General features: G+C 42.1%; 1 protein-coding gene across 2 annotated transcripts in view; it reads right to left on the bottom strand.

Moving 5' to 3' along the window:
• LOC120030445 (Kv channel-interacting protein 4-like) overlaps positions 1–22,885 on the bottom strand; it is a 186,697-nt gene that overhangs the window by 54,787 nt on the left and 109,025 nt on the right. The window contains exon 1 of one of the 2 annotated variants that reach the window (XM_038975849.1): positions 20,474–20,573. The exons of the other annotated variant lie outside the window; for it this stretch is intronic. Within the exon in view, the coding sequence (XP_038831777.1) occupies positions 20,474–20,573 (100 nt within the window). Of the gene's footprint in view, positions 1–20,473; positions 20,574–22,885 lie in introns of those variants that run through there. 2 annotated transcript variants of the gene reach the window in all.

Genomic DNA, 22,885 nt, shown 5'->3' with positions numbered 1-22,885 from the left:
TTTTTCTATATTTTTACTATTTTCTACATTGAAGAATAATAGTGAAGACATCAAAACTATAACTGATAGATTCACACACACTACATGTTCATGTTTTTAAATGTACACTACCCTTCAAAAGTTTGGGGTCACTTAGAAATGTCCTTGTTTTCCATGAAAACATACATGAAATGAGTTGCAAAATGAATAGAAAATGTAGTCAAGACGTTGACAAGGTTATAAATAATTATTTTTAATTTAAATAATAACTGTGTCCTTTAAACTTTGCTTTCGTCAAAGAATCCTCCATTTGCAGCAATTACAGCCTTGCAGACCTTTGGCATTCTAGTTGTCAGTTTGTTGAGGTAATCTGAAGAGATTTCACCCCATGCTTCCTGAAGCACCTCCCACAAGTTGGATTGGTACTTCTTACGTACCATACGGTCAAGCTGCTCCCACAACAGCTCAATAGGGTTGAGATCCGGTGACTGTGCTGGCCACTCCATTATAGACAGAATACCACTTGACTGCTTCTTCCCTAAATAATTCTTGCATAGTTTGGACTGTGCCCTCTGTTCCATGCCAGCCAACCTCAGGCACATTCTCACAGGGTGTAAAACAAGCCTCACCCAAGGACGCTACACTTGGCGTCACAACCAAGTCCTTAAAAACCTTGCGTCCGCCCTGGAGGACAAGCGAGCTGCCACCAACTCCCTACCACCCCCAGCAGCATCACACCCCTTACGGACGACCTTTGTCCGCGAAGGGGCTAAACCACCGAAGAGCGGCTCTACACCATTAGAGCGAGACCAGCTGCGCTTGGCCCGCGACTGGAAAATGCTAGCTGACATTGGCCGGCAACTTGTGTTTCCTCCGGAGATCGCAACCACCACCCTAAGACCTGACATGGTGCTCTGGTCCCATTCGCTCAAGAAGGTCTTCATCATTGAGCTCACAGTACCCTGGGAGGACTCAGTAGATGAGGCTTATGAGCGAAAACATCTGCGCTATGCCGATCTAGCTGCCGAAGCACGGCATCATGGCTGGAACACAGAAGTCCGACCAGTGGAGGTGGGCTGCAGAGGTTTTGTGGCAACATCTACAACCAGACTGCTTAGAGACCTGGGAATTAAGGGCCAGAGCCAGCGTTCGGCAATCAAAGCTGTATCAGAGGCGGCAGAAGGCAGCAGTCAATGGCTCTGGATGAAGAGGAAAGACCCCAGCTGGGCCCCGAAGTGAGAGGGCCAGGAGGTATGCGGTCAACAATGCTTGACTCAGGGAGGAAGACGCCCCTGCCATGCATAGTCCCATGGGATGTTGGCTATCAACAACAAGGCAACTCCTATGACTAATTGGGAATGGGACGCAAGCGTAGGATTGATCACCCTGTCGCTGGCCGCCTTTGGGGAGGGTGTATAGTGTGAAAGGCCGAAACACCCTAGGAACCAAAGGTACACTACTGACGATGCGCTCCCCAAATTTCACCTGTCTCACTGTTCATGAACTCTTGGAAGTGCTTGCACAAAGGATAGTAACATCTCATCCTGTGTTCTTGGAATCTGGAGCTGTGCTTTGGGTCATTGTCCTGTTGTAGGAGGAAATTGGCTCTAATTAAGCGCCGTCCAAAAGGTATGACACGGCATTGTAAAATGGCGTGATAGCCTTCCTTCTTCAAGATCCCTTTTACCCTGTACAAATCTCCCACTTTACCACCACCAAAGCACCATCAGACCCTCACATTGCCTCCACCATGCTTTTCAGATGGGGTCAAGCACTCCTCCAGCATCTTTTCATTTTCTCAGCGTCTCATGAATGTTCTTCTTTGTGATCCGAACGCCTCAAACTTAAAATTGAACGCCTCAAACTTAAAATTAAGCACTTTTTTCCAATCTTCCTCTGTCCAGTGTCTGTGTTCTTTTTCCAGTTTACACAAAGTCTAGTGTAGTTCCTTGAGGGCCGTTGTGGTATTGGCTTGAGGGGGAATATACATGGCTGTGACTATAACCAAATAAAATTATTTTGGGAGGAAATATGGTCTTGGATTTGATTGTATTCTAGGTCAGGTGAACAAAACCACTTAAGTTCATTTACCTTATCACAATCACACCATGAATAGTTAATGAAACATATACCTCCGCCTTTCTTCTTCGCGGAAAGTTCAGTATTCCTGTCAGCGTGATGTACTGAGAACCCAGCTGGCTGTATGGATGGGGACAGTATATCCTGAGAGAGCCATGATTGCTTTAAACAGTATGTTACAGTCTCTGATGTCTCTCTGGAAGGAGATCCTTGCCTTGAGCTTGTCTACCTTATTGTCCAGGGACTGAACATTAGCGAGTAATATAATCGGAAGCGGTGGATGGTGTGCATGCCTCCTCAGTCAGACTAGAAATCCACCCCGAATACCTTTCTCCGCCGGCGGCTTCTTGGAACAGCCTCCGGCATAAGTTCAATTGCCTTGAGGGATACAAACAAAGGATCCAATTTGGGAAAATGATATTTCTGATCGGAATGCTGATGAGTTACCGCCGCTCTGATATTTTTTCTGGCTATATGTAATAACACAAAAAAACGTTCTGGGCTAATAATGTAAGAAATTACAACAACAACAAAAATACTGCAAAGTTGTTTAAGAGCTAGAAGCAGTGCTGCAATTTCTATCCTACAGTACAGTAGAGCAGTAAGTCATTCAGTCACCAACACGCATCTCTAGTCGCCCAACGGTGTCAATTCACAAAACCATAGCCAAAATGATAAACACTTGAGAGACTGTTTCAGACCCTAATAGAGGGTAAGCGAGCACGAGAAAGATAGGAAGAGGGAGAGAAAGAGAGAGAGAGTGAGTGTTCTCCTTCCATCAATGTTACAGATTAACCTACCATTTGATAGATCGTTTAATTTTTATTCCAATGGAGGACATGGGTCAACTGACATAACAAGTAGTGTGTGTGAACCTGGTGAAACTTTTTTTGTTGGAATACAATCAAGTCCCCATATAGTCCCCATATTCCAGCAACATCTCTCTTCCAGTGCATCTATAGTAGCCAGTGTCTGAAAATGTCACTCGGCTTCGTCGATGGATAGTGCCTCTCCATTCCGAGACTGATTCCTTATCATGGAGCACATGTGCCACTGAAAAACCTGAGGCCTTTGTTCCTCTGTCTCTGCAGGCGAAGATATTGATTTTGGGGAAAGATTACATATTTTCTCTCTCATGGCTGTCTCTCGCTGCCCTCGTCCTGTCATATTCGCATGGGGGGGATCTTATCACCAGGTGTCTGGACTGACCGGGGCCTGCAGGAAGAGGTAAAAGACAGTCCTCTACATAAACAGTGTGTTTATGTTTGGAAGCTAGAGTTGCGTTTGCACAGGGAATGAAATCATGAAATTGCATCATGAATAGCCAGCAATCGATGAATAAGCACCGTACCCAGTGGGACGGTCTTTGTCAAATGGGCAAATTCATTTGCATCAGAACTTTAAAGTTTAGAGTAAGTGATGTTTTTATGCCTTTTCATCCCAAAACCCATAACTCTGATGATTCCAGAATGACAAATCAAAAATGCTAATATAAAACACCACGGGGGAGATAGTAATTACATTTGCTGTCGTTGGAAAAAGTTACCTCATTCCTTGTTTATTAGCTCCCCCAATGCATACCTAGCCACTAGGCAGGCAACAACAAAAAAAAGCTAACTAATTTCCATAAATGTTTCGACAGCTGTTATCTTTCCTCAGGTGCCCAGCGTGGAATTTAAGCTGGTGTTAAACTACAGGATCAAGAGGAGACAGCAGTCATCAATCAAAATGCTGACAATCGTTGGATAGGCAAAAGGGCAAAGACTAGATCTTCTGCACGTTTTCAGATCAGCTCAGGAGCGTGCTAGCATTGTAATTAGGCAACACCTGAAGCGGTCTGCTCAGGCATGCAGAGCAGCTTTGGTGTTTGGGCTGCTGTTGTATTTTGGGAGCGTGTTGAAATGAGTCCGTCATATTTACAGACGCATCGCCTGTGAAGGGGATGGCAATTATAAACTATGAACCGAGGAAACCCATAGAGGAGCTGCATATGCAATGAATGGTGGAGGGACTCTTACAATGCAGACATATTTCTTAAAGGCTATGCATGGTCTATCCGACCTCGGCAGTGGCCGTACAGCATTTACTGCAATGCGGCCTGCGCTAAAGTCAGATCAAACATAATTTTTGCGGTTCGCAGAGCTGTTGTCAAGGAAGTGAGTTAGTGTTTATACAGGACCTCCCACCCCCACCTACAGTCAATCAATCATGTCAATGTGGAGCGATACGGAGTCCTCCACATTGCTACAACATTTGCGTCACACCCTACATACAAAGCCTCGGACCACATTTTTGGATCAAGAATAAATGGGCTTTTAGTGGCCTCTTTGGATCTTGCAGACACACACAAAGGAGAATGTCACACAAGTACACATCTACAGATTCCGCGTGCTTGCATCAAAAGCACAAGACCCTTAGGTCTGACAATAGGCCTATCGCTCACTCCAAGGGGCTACATAGGCCTCCTTCATTTTGAATCACTTCAAGCCCCAGGACTCCTTGTGAGAATTGTTCATCTCGAACAGGTGACAGTGATATATTTTCACAACACTCAAGTTGCCAGTGTGCCCTGTGGCTATTTTTGGTGTCAAACGGCTTGCTCCACACCATAATCAGAAATCGCCTGACTTCAGGAGACACAGATGGCCTTAACCCCTCACTCATATGATATTGATTGATCCATTTGCACAATGAGTTGATATTGGTTTTCAATACTCATGGCTCTCTTGACAGATACAGGAGGTCAATGGGTCCAATCAGTTGTACAACCAATTGCTGCCAGCTGGACAGGCATTGTCTGCAGGTGGACAGTCACACAAAAGCCATGGGTTTGAACTCAGAAGAGTGTGCTGCTGCTGATAACATTGACTCGCTGTTCCATCTGTCTTAGCCTGGTCGCTAACATGGTCTAAAAGCCTTACTATGGACGTACTGCATGGAAGACAGAGGGCAAGAAGCCTTTTTGAAGGACTAGCTTTGTACTTCTGATTCACAGTATAGGCTAGGCTACCATCCTTCAGTGGCAAGGTACCACAAAAAACAACCATTGATTAAAGTTCGCTGAAGAACATGAGGTGGCTGAAAAACAGTGGGGAAAGACATGGGGCGCATAAAAAGGAAGTGGACATGGTGCTGGGTGATATGGCCATATAGATTTTTTTCAAACATATGGGTGATTCATCACACAGTACATCTTGATTTTTTGTATCTTTCCTCCAAATAAGCTTTGTTGTACAGTTAAAGGTCATATACACTGCATTTTAAACAGTCAGCAATAATATAATAAATTCAGGGCTTGTGAAATTATACCTAGGCCAAATTTAACCCTTCCACAACCATAAGAGCCACTAATAAGCTTTTTTGCAATAATCACTGATCTGGCTTTCAAGACTGTCTATGAAAATGCCTTTTCCATTACAAATTTAACCAGAACCATGCAAAATGCACAATCACTAATAATGACTAACTTCATCTAGCAGGCATTATAGAACATTAATACAGGTCTCATAAACAATATCTCAAGCACAAGCCCACGTGCTAGTGAGTAGCCAGCTAATCTTTATGAACTCAGCAAAAAAAGAAACGTCCCTTTTTCAAGACCCTGTCTTTCAAAGATAATTTGTAAAAATCCAAATAACTTCACAGATCTTCATTGTAAAGGGTTTAAACACTGTTTCCCATGCATGTTCAACGAACCATAAACAATTCATGAACATGCACCTGTGGAGCGGTCGTTAAGACACTAACAGCTTACAGACGGTAGGCAATTAAGGTCACAGTCATGAAAACTTAGGACACTAAAGCGGCCTTTCTACTGACTCTGGAAAAACACCAAAAGAAAGATGCCCAGGGTCCCTGCTCATCTGCGTGAAGGTGCCTTAGACATAATGCAAGGAGGCATGAGGACTGCAGATGTGGCCTGGGCAATAAATTGCAACGTCTGTACTGTGAGAGGCCTAAGACGGCGCTACAGGGTGACAGGACGGACAGCTGATCGTCCTCGCAGTGGCAGATCACGTGTAACACCTGCACAGGATCGGTACATCCGAACATCACACCTGCGGGACAGGTACAGGATGGCAACAACTGCCCGAGTTTCACCAGGAACGCGCAATCCCTCCATCAGTGCTCGGACTGAGGGCTTGTAGGCCTGTTGTAAGGCAGGTCCTCACCAGACATCACCGGCAACAACGTCGCCTATGGGCACAAACCCACCATCTCAGACAGGACTGGCAAAAAGTGCTCTTCACTGACGAGTCGCGGTTTTGTCTCACCAGGAGTGATGGTTGGATTCACGTTTATCATCGAAGGAATGAGCATTACACTGAGGCCTGTACTCTGGAGCGGGATCGATTTGGAGGTGGAAGGTCCGTCATGGTCAGGGGCAGTGTGTCACAGCTTCATCGGACTGAGCTTGTTGTCATTGCAGGCAATCTCAACGCTGTGCGTTACAGGGAAGACATCCTCCTCCCTCATGTGGTACCCTTCCTGCAGGCTCATCCTGACATGACCCTCCAGCATGACAATGCCACCAGCCATATTGCTCGCTATGTGCGTGATTTCCTGCAAGACAGGAATGTCAGTGTTCTGCTATGGCCAGCGAACAGCCTGGATCTCAATCCCATTAACCACGTCTGGGAAAAGTTGGATCGGAGGGTGAGGGCTAGGGCCATTCCCCCCAGAAATGTCCGGGAATTTGAAGGTGCCTTGGTGGAAGAGTGGGGTAACATCTCACAGCAAGAAATGGCAAATTTGGTGCAGTCCATGAGGAGATGCACTGCAATACTTAATGCAGCTGGTGGCCACACCAGATACTGACTGTTACTTTTACTTTTGACCCCCCCTCCTTTGTTCAGGGACACATTATTCCATTTCTGTTAGTCACATGTCTGTGGAACTTGTTCAGTTTATGTCTCAGTTGTTGAATCTTGTTATGTTCATACACATATTTACACATGTTAAGTTTGCAGAAAATAAATGCAGTTGACAGTGAGAGGACGTTTCTTTTTTTGCTGAGTTTATTTCAAGTGTAGGTAACTTGAAAGGTAGAACAGTTTAATTCTTATGAACACACACTTCTGTCAGTCTCCAACTGTTTGAACAGCATGCTTGCGCCCGCAACCGTCTCTCCAAACACAAGATTTTGTAAGCAAGTCGTGGTTGCTGAGAGGAAATCAATTCAGGCAGTTATCTCTTGATGGGATCATGAAAATGGTGAAGAAATAGGAAAGGTAGAATGTGTGTCATCAGTGTTCAATCTAAGTGTCCTCGGTTCAAGTCAGGAGTCCGTAGCAAAGAAATGCAGTCAATGCTCATGGCTTGTCCTACTGACAAACTGTCAATGCTGTCTAGTCTCGAAAAACGCCAAAGCCGTATGGCTATTTCCTGTACACTGAACAAAAATATAAACGCAACGTGCAACAATTTCAAAGATTTTACTGAGTTACAGTTAATATAAAGAAATGTGTAAACTGAAATAAATTCATTAGGCCCTAATCTATGGATTTCACATGACTGGGAATACAGATATGCATCTTTAAAAAAAAGTAGGGGAGTGGATCAGAAAACCAGTCAGTATCTGGTGTGACCACCATTTGCCTCATGCAGCGCGACATCTCCTTCGCATAGAGCTGATCAGGCTGTTGATTGTGTCCTGTGAAATGTTGTCCCACTCCTCTTCAACGGCTGTGCAAAGTTGCTGGACAATGGCGGGAACTGAAACACGCCGTCGTACATGTTGATTCAGAGCATACCAAACATGTTCAGTGGGTGACATGTCAGGTGACTATGCAGGTCATGGAAGAACTGGGACATTTTCAGCTTCCAGAAATTGTGTACTGATCCTTGTGACATGGAACTGTGCATTATCATGCTGAAACATGAGGTGATGGCGGCGGATGAATGGCACGACAATGGGCCTCAGGGGCTCGTCATGTTCTCTGTGCATTCAAATTGCCATCGATAAAATGCAATTGTGTTCGTTGTCCGTAGGTTATGCCTGCCCATACCATAACCCCACTATGGGGCACTCTGTTCACAACATTAACAGCAAACCGCTCGCCCACACGATGCCATACAGCGTGTCTGCAATCTTCCCCGTACAGTTGAAACTGGGATTAATCGAGGAAGAGCACACTTCTCCAGTGTGCCAGTGGCCATCGAAGGTGAGCATTTGCCCACTGAAATTGGATACCAAGACGAACTGCAGTCAGATCCAGACCCTGGTGAGGATGACAAGCACGCAGATGAGCTTCCCTGAGACGGTTTCTGACAGTTTGTGCAGACATTCTGTGGTTGTGCAAACACACAGTTTCATCAGCTGTCCAGGTGGCTGGTCTCAGACCATCCTGCAGGTGAAGAAGCCGGATGTGGTTGTCCTGGGCTGGCGTGGATACATGTGGTCTGAGGAAGTGAGGCCTGATGGACGTACTGCCATATTCTCTAAAATGGTATTGGAGGCGGCTTATGGTAGAGAAATTAACATTAAATTATCTGGCAACAGCTGTGGTGGACATTCCTGCAGTCAGCATGCCAAACTGCTTGCTCCCTCAAAACTTGAGACATCTGTGGCATTGTGTTGTGTGACAAACTGCACATTTTAGTGGCCTTTTGTCCCCAGCACAAGGTGCACCTGTGTAATGATAATGCTGTTTAATCAGCTTCTTGATATGCCACACCTGTCAGGTGGATGGATTACCTTGGCAAAGGACAAATGCTCACTAACAGGGATGTAAACACATTTCTGCACAACATTTGAGAGAAATAAGCTTTTTGTGTGTAACATTTCTGGGATCTTTTATTTCAGCTCATGAAACATGCAACCAACAGTTTACATGTTGCGTTTATATTTTAGTTCAGTATATAAATAGCTTAGCCTTTGGAAAAAGTCAACAAAAAAAGTGGAGGAGCGCACCACATGTCAAATTGATCGGTCCAAGCGCCACTAACATTTGAGACAAATATGTACGGCTTCCAAAGCTTTTACTCCAATCACAGTGGGTGAGTAACACTTTGACATCACAGTACAACAATTGAAACGGGTCAATGGCAAAAAAAACTTTCTTTTTAGTGATTTAATTACAGTGTGATCTGTAGTAATGTATTAAGGATCTGTTTGCTGTGAATGTGGAGGGAGAAAATGTCCACTGGTTACGAAGACTAACACCAGTCAGATCCAGACCCTGGTGAGGACGACAAGCACGCAGGTGAGCTTCCATGAGACGGTTTCTGACAGTTTGCGCAGACATTCTTTGGTTGTGCAAACCCACAGTTTCATCAGCTGTCCAGGTGGCTGGTCTCAGACCATCCTGGTGATCAACCAGCGGTGGAAAAAGTACCCAATAGTCATACTTGAGTAAAGATCCCTTAATTAACATGACTCAAGTAAAAGTCAACCAGTAAAATACTACTTGAGTAAAAAAGTCTAAAACTATTTGGTTTTAAATACACTTAAGTATCAAAAGTAAATGTATTTCTAAAATATACTTAAATATCAAAAGTAAAAGTAGAAAATAATAGAAAAATCCTTATATTAAGCAAACCAGACGGCACCATTTAAGTGCGGATAGACACTCAGACATTTACAAACAGTGAGTCCGCCAGATCAGAGGCTGTAGGGATGACCAGGGATGTCCTCTTGATAAGTGTGGTAATTGGACCATTTTCCTGTTCTGCTATGCATTTAAAATGTATCGAGTACTTCTGGGTGTCAGGGAACATGTACATCATTTTCTTTAGGAATGTAGTAAAGTAAAATCACAGATGCCCCAAAAACCTACTGAAGTAGTATTTTAAAGTATTTTTACTGAAGAACTTTAGACCACTGTTGATCACTGTAAAACTTTTCAGATTTATGGTTTCAAGACCTAAATGGCTAGATGCTTTCAAGAAGGCATTAATAGTGGTCGGGTGCAAGTGATCGGGTAATGCTGAATGTGCAGATGTCCAACACTGACATGATGCACACACCAGTGTCTACAAACGGTGGGTATTATGTCCAGCCCAGGGATGGGCAGCTCATTGATTGCATCATTTCCTAGAACATTTAGGCCCAGAGCCAATATAAAGTGTCTTATTTTAATTACCGGGAATATTATAATAAATCCCCTACAGATTCTTGTTTCTAATTGGGTTGAGTAGAGAATTCACATCGGAAGTGAACATGAACCTTCATTATTTTATCAAGTACTCTCCTCCATTTAACCTCCCAAGGGATACAGCCATCCCCAAAGGGAATATCTCTTTGGTTTTAATAATGTTCCACCACTCTATATTTCAGGATATTTTCTTTCTCGCATAATCCCAGTTAATTGTGTGGAGACATCCCTTGTCATAAAGCAGTTGATGCCGGCACAGCATTTTCAGGGGCCATCTGTGCAGATTTGCAAAATGGATCAGATATCGTCGGCAGCAGACAGCACCCCCCCCCCCCCCCCCCCCACACACGCACAAAAAAAAAACTGAGCACATCGAGTAGGTCGAAGAGTCCGAGAGAAATGGATAGTGACTGCCCGTAGATAATAAAAAAGGAACTTAAAGGGATAGCTAATACAGATAGAAGTCAGCATATGGGGTAAACTGATTTCCACTTATGACTCAAGGACTGGAGCGGAGGGAAATGTAAAAAGAACACTCAAACTGAAAAAGGTCCCGTCTTATTACAAACCAGATAAAGCACATTCATCAATAAACATTGTTTTATAAAGCTAGGCTATTCTGCTGAAGAGGATGGAACATTTGCGGATTCTGTATTTCTTGTGATGGTAGAAATGTTGAAATTACACATTCAAGGCATGTTTTGGGGGGTGTTGAAAACATAAAACCAATTACGATAATACAACAGCCAGAAGTGAAGCACTTAGCTGCATAAAACATGCTGTGCGAGGCTACACACCAGCATACACTACATTTCCAACATTGGGAGAGTCAATGTGTTCAAAGTCAATTAATTAAGCCCTTCTGATCATTAATCACCATGGAAACAACAGATCTGTAAATTACTGTATGTTTTTCATGCTTGTGACAAGATACACTGACTTTGCATGTTGTGTATTAGAATCTCTGACATTTATGAATAGCTTTTAAAGTGATGATAAAATATGGGAAAAAGATGCGCACAGGCAAGAGCGCAAATGAAATTTTTCAACGACCCATAGTTTGCAGGAATGTGAGGAATATACAGGACTAATGATTTTAAAGATGTGAGACAGTAGAAGACAAGATGTCTCAGTTCAAGGACGACGGGCCCTTTCGAAGTCCGGTATGACACATGAACTGCTCTAAAAGTGCTCTTTTAAAATGTGAAAGCGACTCCGTTCACGGAGCAGTGAACAGATCCAACTAATTGGGCTGAACAAAGAGATGTAAAATAGAGTATCCCCCTTAGCCAAGTTTAAAAAAGAACGACTGTCATAAAATCATTCCTACACTGGGAGTGTGTCCGGGCCAATACAGACAGGAACAGATTATTAAACAAAGCCATTAAAAGTCAGCTCCATAAGCCTGGTTGACCAGGTGTAAAAAGGGATGACTTTGCAGAGACTTACTACCTCTGCAAAACTTCTGCTTCGTAAATCATTTGGTAAGATCAAGACCGCCAAGTGCTCAAAGAGAAATTCAAAAGCTCAACCTACTTTTTTAAATTCAAGAGCTCAAAGTGGAAGTTTCAATCGGTTATTTTACATTGTCCTTTTTTTTTTACTTCGTCCTATTCGGGATATAGGTAATTAGCTTTATCATCAGCTGAAGTGTCAATCACTTGGGTGAGTACTATGTCTATTGAATAGTCACTGCTCTGTGTCTGCTCTGAAGCGGAATGGTTTTCTGAGTCGGGGGGATTTAATCTCATAGAAAAATGTGTTATGTGTTTCCAAAACACTAACATGGAGACTCCCATCTCCTCTATTAAAAAGGTGTATGTAAGCAACATAAAACAAATTACAGGAGAGCGAGTACGCGGATGAACAAATTGCATCGACTTAATGTGGCTCCCACTTGCACCGTGATGCATGGTCCTGTACAACTAATGCCTGTGGAAAGACTGCCTACTCAGGCATAATTCAATGTAGAGCTCCCTTTAGTGACAACACGCCTGCTATTCCACATCTGATATTCCAAGCCATTAGAAATATGATAAATTGTACAGTTTGTAGATTTGCCTTTGGTCTGTATTCAGCTATACCCAGTTAATTCAATCAGAATGTAATAAAAAGGTGCAGAGGAGAACTTTAATATGAATAATATACTGACAAATAACTTAACGCTAGATCATAAGCAGAATGTAATGCTTGTTTTTTTATTTTCGCAAAACAATATAGGTTTTGAAAAACAGTTCCATGAGTTGAATACTCATTAAAAAGCGGTAATTTGTTCTAAAGCTGTTTTAACAGCTTGGAAATGTTGTATAGAATAGTACATTTAAGCACACAGAAGGGTGCAAAAAAATATGAAACTCATGAATAAAGCAACAAAACCTCTCACTCACATATGCTTTTGGATGGTTATTTATTGATACGCTAATTTATCCACTCGGAAGTATTTATTTTTCAACTGCTTTTCAGTAATGGCTATAACATAAAAACACTGAGCAGAGGTTGTCTAGTGGTTGCCATTGTGTTTGCCTTTCCTCTTCAAAAGGCCCAGACTGCAGCAGTTCATATTCCATCAGCAAAATCTATGACAGGTCCGTCAAGGGGTAAAAAACAGCCTATGGCTCCCTCCTGTGGCAGATCTTAGAATTAATCCATATTCTTTCTGCACAACAAGAATGTTATCACTTTTCATGGAAACCAGGGGTGTATTCACGACAAGAGCACAACCTTTTTCAACGGAAACGAGAGTTACTGTAGGACAAACATTTAGTTATTTTTAGTTCCATTTGGTTCCTGTGAATACACTCCAAGTTATCACGTTTTGACTAGGCACACCATATAGTGTCTGAGGTTTGTTTTTATATCCAAATGGGTTCGGCCTTAAAAAAAAACAATCAATCATATACTTCAGAGCAAACACAAGCAATGTAAGCAATGGAATCTGGCACTCCAGGCAGGCTAAATCTTATGGCTTACGTATTTGAAAGAAAACAAATACTATACCGATGTCTCCTTTCATACGATAATGACAGCTTGCCATTGTGCTACCATGATGACAATGACGTCAGAGAATAGTGAAGGGCTGTGAATGGCGCTGCCATGGTGATTAGTGAATCACTGCAGAGTGAAAAGTTTCTCCGGTAACAACTTTCAGTCACAAAACAAGAACATCGCACAATGTCACTAGTCGCTATGACTAAGCAAGCGGTCTGCAATTAGAATGCCATTATAGGTTTAAGGCTAATTGATTTAGTGACAACTTAAAAATGCATGTCATCTTGGCTGCACCCCTCACATTGTTTACTTGCGTTATTAAAAATGAATAATCAAGTTTGTTGAGCTCAGGATAGATAGTCAGATAGACAGATGGTTTGTTACAAAACTAAATGATGAACTGTAAAATTTGCACTTCCTTTAAAATCTTTTTAGAGTAGGACCAGACTACCTGTCAGACCTACTCTCCCCCTATGAACCTCCCCGCAGCCTACGTTCAAGCCACGCCAAACTGATCAAACTGCTCCATGCCCCAAGGACCACGCTCCACACAATGGGGGATCGTGCCTTTTCTTCCCATGTACCACGCCTATGAAACTCCCTGATAATCTCAGGGCTGTTCAGACTGTTGGGGCTTTTAAAGCTGGCCTTAAGACTCAACTCTATCGGCTGGCCTACCATTATGGCCTTCCTCATAGATGTTATTTTTGCTTTCGTGATATATACACAATATATACAAAAGTATGTGGACACTTTAAATGAGTGAAATCAACTATTTCAGCCACACCCGTTGCTGACAAGTGTATAAAATCGTGCACACCGCCATGCAATCTCCATAGACAAACATTGTCAGTAGAATGGCTTTACAGAAGAGCTGAGTGACTTTCAACGTGGCACCGTCATAGGATGCCACCTTTCCAACAAGTCAGTTTCTCAAATTTCTGCCCTGCTAGAGCTGCCCTGGTCAACTGTATCAGCTGTTATTATGAAGTGGAAACGTCTAGGAGCAACAACGGCTCAGCCATGAAGTGATGAATCACACATCACCATCTGGCAGGCCGACGGACGAATCTGGGTTTGGCGGATGTCAGGAGAACGCTACCTTCCCGAATGCACAGTGCCAACTGTAGGTTTGGTTCGAGGATGAATATTGGTCTGGGGCTGATTTTCATGGTAGTTCCAATGAAGGGAAATCTTAAAGCTACAGCATACAACGATATTCTAGACAATTATGAACTTCCAACTTGGTGCCAACAGTTTGGGGAAAGCCCTTTCCTGTTTCAGCATGACAATCAAATAAAATATAATTGTATTTGTCACATGCGCTGAATACAACAGGTGTAGGTAGACCTTACCATGAAATGCTTACTTAAAAACCCTTGACTGTATTTTCTAAAAAATGCATTGTTGGTTAAGAAAATATTTACTAAATAAACTAAAGTACAAAAAAATAAGTAAAACAAAATAACAATGCCCCTGTGCACAAAGCGAAGTCCATACAGAAATGGTTTGTCAAGATCGATGTGGAAGCACTGACCTCAACCCCATCGAACACCTTTGGAATGAATTGGAAAGCCACCTGCGAGCCAGGCCTAAACGCCCAATGCGTTCTGTCTCCTAGAGATGAACGTACTTTGGTGCGAAAAATGAAAATCAATCCCAGAACAACAGCAAATTACCTTGTGAAGATGCTGGAGGAAACGGGTACAAAAGTATCTATATCCACAGTAAAACAAGTCCTATATCGACATAACCTGAAAGGCCGCTCAGCAAAGAAGAAGCCACTGCTCCAAAACCGCCAGGAAAAAGCCAGACTACGGTTTGCAACTGCACATGGGGATGAAGATCGTACTTTTTGGAGAAATGTCCAACAAAAATAGAACTGTTTGGCCATAATGACCATCGTTATGTTTGGAGGAAAAAGGGGGAGCCTTGCAAGCCGAAGAACACCATCCCAACTGTGAAGCGCGGGGGTGGCAGAATCATGTTGTGGGGGTGCTTTGCTGCAGGAGGGACTGGTGCACTTCACAAAATAGATAGCATCATGAGGGAGGAAAATTATGTGGATACATTGAAGCAACATCAGTCAGGAAGTTAAAGCTTGGTCGCAAATGGGGCGCGAACCAGGGACCCTCTGCACACATCAACAACAGTCACCCACGAAGCATCGTTACCCATCGCTCCACAAAAGCCGCGGCCCTTGCAGAGCAAGGGGAACCACTACTTCAAGGTCTCAAAGCGAGTGACATCACCGATTGAAACGCTATTAGCGCGCACCACCGCTAACTAGCTAGCCATTTCACATCGGTTACACAATGACCCCAAGCATACTTCCAAAGTTGTGGCAAAATGGCTTAAGGACAATAAAGTCAAGGTATTAGAGTGGCCATCACAAATCCCTGACCTCAATCCTGTAGAAAATTTGTAGGCAGAACTGAAAAAGTGTGTGCGAGCAAGGAGGCCTACAAACCTGACTCAGTTACACCAGCTCTGCCAGAAGGAATGGGCCAAAAGTCACCCAACTTATTGTGGGAGGCTACCCGAAACGTTTGACCCAAGTTAAACGATTTAAATACAATGCTACCAAATACTAATTGAGTGTATGTAAACTTCTGACCCACCGGGAATGTGATGAAAGAAATGAAAGCTTTAATAAATGATTCTCTACTATTATTATGACATTTCAAATTCTTAAAATAAAGTGATGATCCTAACTGACCTAAGACAGGGAATGTTTACTAGGATTAAATGTCAGGAATTGTGAAAAACTGAGTTTAAATGTATTTGGCTAAGGTGTATGTAAACTTCCGACTTCAACTGTACGTATTCAGACCCTTTGCTATGAAACTCAAAATTGAGCTCAGGTGCATCCTGTTTCCATTGAATAGATATATCTATCTATCTATATACAGTTGAAGTCGGAAGTTTACAGCCACGTTTCATCTTCAATGCAAGGGCATTGAAGATGAAACGTGGCTGGGTCTTTCAGCATGACAATGATCCCAAACACACCGCCCGGGCAACGAAGGAGTGGCTTCGTAAGAAGCATTTCAAGGTCCTGGAGTGGCCTAGCCAGTCTCCAGATCTCAACCCCATAGAAAATCTTTGGAGGGAGTTGAAAGTCCGTGTTGCCCAGCAACAGCCCCAAAACATCACTGCTCTAGAGGAGATCTGCATGGAGGAATGGGCCAAAATACCAGCAACAGTGTGTGAAAACCTTGTGAAGACTTACAGAAAACGTTTGACCTCTGTCATTGCCAACAAAGGGTATATAACAAAGTATTGAGATAAACTTTTGTTATTGACCAAATACTTATTTTCCACCATAATTTGCAAATAAATTAATTAAAAATCCTACAATGTGATTTTCTGGATTTTTTTCCCTCATTTTTTCTGTCATAGTTGAAGTGTACCTATGATGAAAATTACAGGCCTCTCTCATCTTTTTAAGTGGGAGAACTTGCACAATTGGTGGCTGACTAAATACTTTTTTGCCCCACTGTATGTACAGCATACACATGGTATACACCGTCCAAAGAAATGCTTACTTACAGGTTCCTTCTGGACAATGCAACCCCTCCCCCCTTTGTTCAGGGACACATTATTCCATTTCTGTTAGTCACATGTCTGTGGAACTTGTTCAGTTTATGTCTCAGTTGTTGAATCTTGTTGTTCATACAAATATTTACACATGTTAAGTTTGTTGAAAATAAACGCAGTTGACAGTGAGAGGACGTTTCTTTTTTTGCTGAGTTTACAAACGTCTGTGTCTCTTCAGAATGGCTGCGAGACAGAGAGACTTTTGTACTCCCAGGTAAGGCCCTTGCTTTTGGTACACTGAAGGTCCCATTATTCAGTCAAGCAGCTTGAAGAAGATGTATCATCATCCAGGCCCATGTCACAGCATGCATTGTCCTGATAGTGTACATGATACAATTGTTATCTCCCTAACGTTCAAAAGTTAGAAATGTCCTTGTGTTTGAAAGAAAAACACATTTTCTGTCCATGAAAATAACATTGATCAAAAATACAGTATAGACATCGTTAATGTTGTAAATGACTATTGTAGCTGGAAACGGCAGATTTTTTTATCTAGGCCAGCATCCCGGAGTCGCCTCTTCACTGTTGACGTTGAGACTGGTGTTTTGCGGGTACTATTTAACGAAGCTGCCAGTTGAGGACTTGTGAGGCATCTGTTTCTCAAACTAGACACTCTAATGTACTTGTCCTCTTGCGCAGTTGTGCACCGGGGCCTCCCACTTTTCTATTCTGGTTAGAGACAGTTTGCGCTGTTCTGTGAAGGGAATAGTACACAGCGTTGTACGAGATCTTCAGTTTCTTGCCAATTTCTCACATGGAATAGTCTTCATTTCAGAAGAAAGTTCTTTGTTTCTGGCCATTTTGAGCCTGTAATCGAACCCACAAATGCTGATGCTCCAGATACTCAACTAGTCTAAAGAAGGCCATTTTTTTTTTTTTTTGCCTTTTAAAATTATAAACTTGGATTAGCTAACACAACATGCCATTGGAACACAGGAATGATGGTTGCTGATAACGAGACTCTGTACGCCTATGTAGATAATCAAACATTTTTTTTTTAAATCAGACGTTTCCAGCTACAATAGTCATTTACAACATTAACAATGTCTACACTGTATTTCTGATCAATTTGTTGTTACTTTAATGGACAAAAAAATAGCTTTTCTTTCAAAAACAAGGACATTTCTAAGTGACCCCAAACTTTTGAACGGTAGTGTACCTTTCATCACCAAAGCCATGTTAGCATTCACTGCACATGTTGCTGAACTATTCAACCCTTTTGTTAGTGTCATATTAATATTTGGAAATTCACATACAATATTCAGTTAATAAGCATTGACTGTAATACCTCCAGGGTCCTGTGGTGAAACAACTGCGGTGCAAGGTATTGGGCAACAGCTTTCTCCACGGCCCCATATACACAAAACGTATTCAGAGTAGGAATAGTGATCTCGGACCAGCTCCCCTTGTCAAGGTAATCATATTCTTTGTTATCTAAAAAGGCAAAAATGATCCAAAAATCAGTACTCCTACTCTGAGATGCTTTGTGAATATGGGCCGCAAAAACACCAACAACATAAGAATTAGCCTAGTCAGTAACTTAGCAAACTAACGAAACACTCACGTAAATGTGCACAGGCCTATGCAGCCAAATTATACAAAAAATCAAGAGCAGCATTTTTCTTGCGTTAGTGACTGAAAAAGTTGGCATCATTAAACAGGCAGGGGAACAAAGTAGCTTGACAAAGAGTGTTTAATAGTAAGTAACTAGCCTTTCGTTAGCAAATATACACAGTGTACAAAACATTAGGAACACCTTTATAATATTGAGTTGCACCCCCTTTTGCACTCAGAACAGCCTCAATTCATCGGGGCAGGGACTCTACAAGGTGTTGAAAGCGTTCCAAAGGGATGCTGGCCCATGTTGACTCCAATGCTTCCCACAGTTGTGTCAAGTTGGCTGGACTTCCTTTGGGTGGTGGACCATTCTTGATACACACGGAAACTGTTGAGCTTGAAAAACCCAGCAGCGTTGCAGTTCCTGACACATTCAAACCGGTGCACCTGGCACCTACTACCATACCCTGTTCAAAGGCACTTAAATATTTTGTCTTGCCCATTCACCCTCTGAATGGTACACTTACACAATCCATGTCTCAATTGTCTTAAGGCTTATAAATCCTTATTTAAAACTCTCTCATCCCCGTCATCAAGACCGACTGAAGTGGATTTAACAAAGTGACATGAATAAGTGATCATAGCTTTCACCTAGATTCACCTGGTCAGTCTCATGGAAAGAGCATGTGTTCCTAATGTTTTGTACACTCAGTGTAGTAATTTTTGAGAACCCTGGCTATAGTCTACTTAGCTAGCTAGGGTGAACTCAGACTGATGGTTTGAGTTAGGTAACGTTAGCTTTCAATCCAGCTTGCTTGCTAATGGCATTTTTTTTTTTAAATCAACTTTATCAATCAAATGGATAGCAAGCAAATATATGTTTCCACCCAACTCTCCCTGATACAGCTTGCCAGTTGCTAGTAAAGTAGGATGAGTAATTCAGAAGCCAGCTAGCAATGTCAAGTTCATGCCTTTTACCCAAATAAATCATTTACACATATAAAAGAGACAATTACCTTCAAGCCGATAATTTGTTTTATTCTCGTACTTCAGGCCGAGAAGTAATGGCTACTTGTTTCTGGAAATGGCTTTTTCTCCAGATGTTGTCCCCAGTCAGCTCCAGTATTCACTTGAACTGATGTCATAGGCTGTGTCAAGCACTTGAGGGAGCATTGTTTACTAGCGCACGTGCTTCACAAATTGGTTTCTCTAGCAGCCCGGAGGATATTTTTTGGCATTGAAATGACTTCGGAACTGTGCACACTTTGGAGAGGTGTGTGGCCTCTTGGAGACTCCAGTTAGTCCCCTACCTCAAACCCTTGTCATTTGTTTTTGTCTTATGTTGCACGTGGAATATTACCAACATTTAAATGAAATGTAACCATGTTTGACATTTTAGGAAACAGTACGTTAAAGCAATGAAATACCAAGATTTTTTTTTTTTTTGTCAAGTTCCTTAAATGTGCTGAGAATGTTCCAAAGCCAAGCAACTATTCTGCACCACTCCCAGAAAGTTGTGGGAAGGTTGTATGCAAAATAACCACTCTCTTCCCAACCTCTAAGACACATATGGTCCTCAGAACATTATGTGCTAGCTGGGCATTGTTTTGACCCTCTTGCCAATCACCATCTCGGTTCACCTGTTGTTGCATATTACAACTATCTATTTCTCACCCTCTCACAGTTTGACTACTTTGTACTGGATATGTGAATGGCTAGCAAAATAATAGAAATCTTAGTGTAACACTTACGGAGTGTGGTCATAGAAAATGAAATAGCTAAGAGAGCACAGTCATGGCCAAAAGGCATTTGCCGCAGAGGGAACTACAGATTCAAATATGTTAACAAGATGAATGCCTGACCTGTTGACTATTTCTTAGGATGCATAAAAAGTACATAAATAGCTATGAAAACACAATTCTAGTCTGCAACAGGAGCTATACTCAACTTTAAATCAAGATATCAATAAGGAACCAGACAAGTCCACAATTAAGTTGAATAGTTTGTAGTTTGAGTAGTGAAAGAGCTAAATAAATCAGTTTCTACAAACTGTGGAATATCAAATACAAAGTTACATTCAACCAGGTCGGACAAACTGACAACCTTTGTTCAAAAAGGTCCTCAAAACTACTTTAGTGCTCTGACAAAACAACAAAGTCTTGGTTCTATCTTACCGTCGTTACCCGCCTCTAAAAGTCCAAACTGCTCCAGAACCTTGACAAGTAGGACCACCACCACTAATACCGCGATCATCTCCAGCCCCTCCAGGTTCATGGTGATCAAGTCTGTCGGGTCACGGGCTGCCCATGCCACGGTCACAATCACAGAGCTCACTGCCCGTTTACAGGCCAGTTACCTCCACTTAGAGAGCCAGCATCTCAGACTTGACGAGACACCGGGGAGAGAGAGACAGACAGAGAGACAGACAGAGGCAGAGAGAGACAGAGAGAGAGAGAGAGACAGAGACAGAGACAGACAGACAGAGAGAGGTGTGTGAGGTTAAGGGAGTAAGGAGAAAGGAGAAAGAGCAATGAGAAGAAAACAGGAGAGCGGGTGAAGAAACTAACAAAAATAGAGGAAGAGGGGGAGAGAGAGAGCAAGGGAAATGGAGCGACACAAAGACAAAGAGCGAGAGAAAATGAAAGGGAGAGAGAGAGAGAGAACCAGTTGCCAGGGGCTGTAGGGAATACCAAACCCCTTGTTGTCTTTTCCCCACAGTGGGACACACCAATGCTGCAGAATGGACTGCAAATCACATCCCAGCATAGGAGGGTCACATAGGAGCCACTCCCCAAACCTCCTGTTCCCCCCTCCATAGTACCTGGACTCCATAGTACCTGGACTCGGGAAAGTCCAAAAGGCAGCTCTCTAGGAATAACGCACTTCTCAATACAGTACATTCAATAATGGTCCAGTACGAACAGAAGGAAGCATTCAGAATAGCCTGTTGCTATGGTGACGGTAAACATGTATGGAACTATAGAGATATTTGAGCAGCTGTGTACGTTTACCAAAGCACATGGTACAGTAATGGGGAAAAAGTGTTTGAGGTGAAACATTGTGTCCACTTGATAATTTTCTGTACTCATCTACATTTAACAGCTTTACAAGTCGGAAACAAAAACACCTGGGACCAATTATATTTTTCTGTGTTAAAGGGAATTTCCTTCTAAATGCATAACTAGGTAACCGTGTAACACTGAAACCAGCAAAGTATGGTAGGTTACATAAGAAGACAGTGATAAACCCGCAATTAAGTATGTAGTAAAAAAAAAATCTTTAAATATCCTGTTCTGCAATTTACTACCCAGAATTCACTACACAGTTTCTAAACGATTCTAAAGAATTGGAAGAAACTTCATTTTTTACTTTTATTTAAATGTGTGTTTTTGCCCATTGCAGTGCCTATGCAAGTCACATGGCCACTTATATGGGTCTCTTTCCTCCTCTTTAACTGTTGTAATAATGACATTAAGCATTAGGCTTGATTGCGATGATATAGCCTCTCAGGTTGCCCTTTGATTAGAGTTTGGCCTAATTTAATTAACATGTTTGCCTGCGCTGCGCTGCCCTCAAACATTAGCAAGGTAAATGCATTAGCCCAACTTGATTTATGAATCCACTTCGATAAAAAGGGGTCTAAATAAGTATATAAACATGGTTTGTTCTCATGGGAGAGAGTTTAATTGAAAGCCTGGTTATTTTTGTACTGGCGTTTCATGGAGATATGAATTGTAATATTTACAAAAGTAGTCATTCAATCGTTCTTAAAACATGCACTTTTGACTGGAAGCCTTCATTAGCATATATTTCCTCTTAGCAGGCCAAGCATGCACTAAGGAAGCTAACTGTCAAAATTTTGGCTGTTTTAAAAAACAATGGACCAAGTGAAACTCATGAAGCGGAGTATGGGCCTCTCACCTTTTCGATATTGCAAAAGAGGCAAAACTTAGTAACACTTTACTTGACACCTAGTTTTATAACACAGTCATAACCATGTCACAATGTCATAACAGCTGACATAATATGGTCAATACACAGTCATGATCTATATATTTAAACCTGTTGTGACATATATTACATTTTTGTATGGCTGGTTATTATACCTACGTAGTGTGAAAACCATATTGAAACGAGTTTTTTCCCTGCCAATTAGTTACCTTTCGTTTTGAAAGTTAATTTCTTAAATCCTTGTCTGTTGTTGTAATGAATTCTTTAGTCATTTTTCTCATCATATTTTAAATAACTTGTCGAAAAACATTATGACCATCCTGTGTCACTTTACTTGGACTAAGAAAATACACTTTATAACACTGTCAAGAAGCATTATGACCATCATAATCATAAGACAGATAGGCCTATCACGTACATGCCCTTATATCAGTCATCAGTCAAAAAGTGGGTGTCTTGTCCTGCTCCTGAAATGTGCACCCGCATTCATCCCAGTCATCAGCAAGAGCATTGGGATGGGTGCATGTCTGACATCAATGTATGCACAATTACAATGATAACTGAATATGGTCAACAACAAAAAATATATATTATATATATATATATATAAATAAACAAACATGCTGTTGACACGT

Source organism: Salvelinus namaycush, chromosome 36, assembly GCF_016432855.1.
Source record: "Salvelinus namaycush isolate Seneca chromosome 36, SaNama_1.0, whole genome shotgun sequence".
Taxonomy (NCBI): Eukaryota; Metazoa; Chordata; class Actinopteri; order Salmoniformes; family Salmonidae; genus Salvelinus; species Salvelinus namaycush.
Note: the sequence above shows the minus strand (reverse complement) of the source record. Positions and strands in the feature narration are given on the sequence as shown.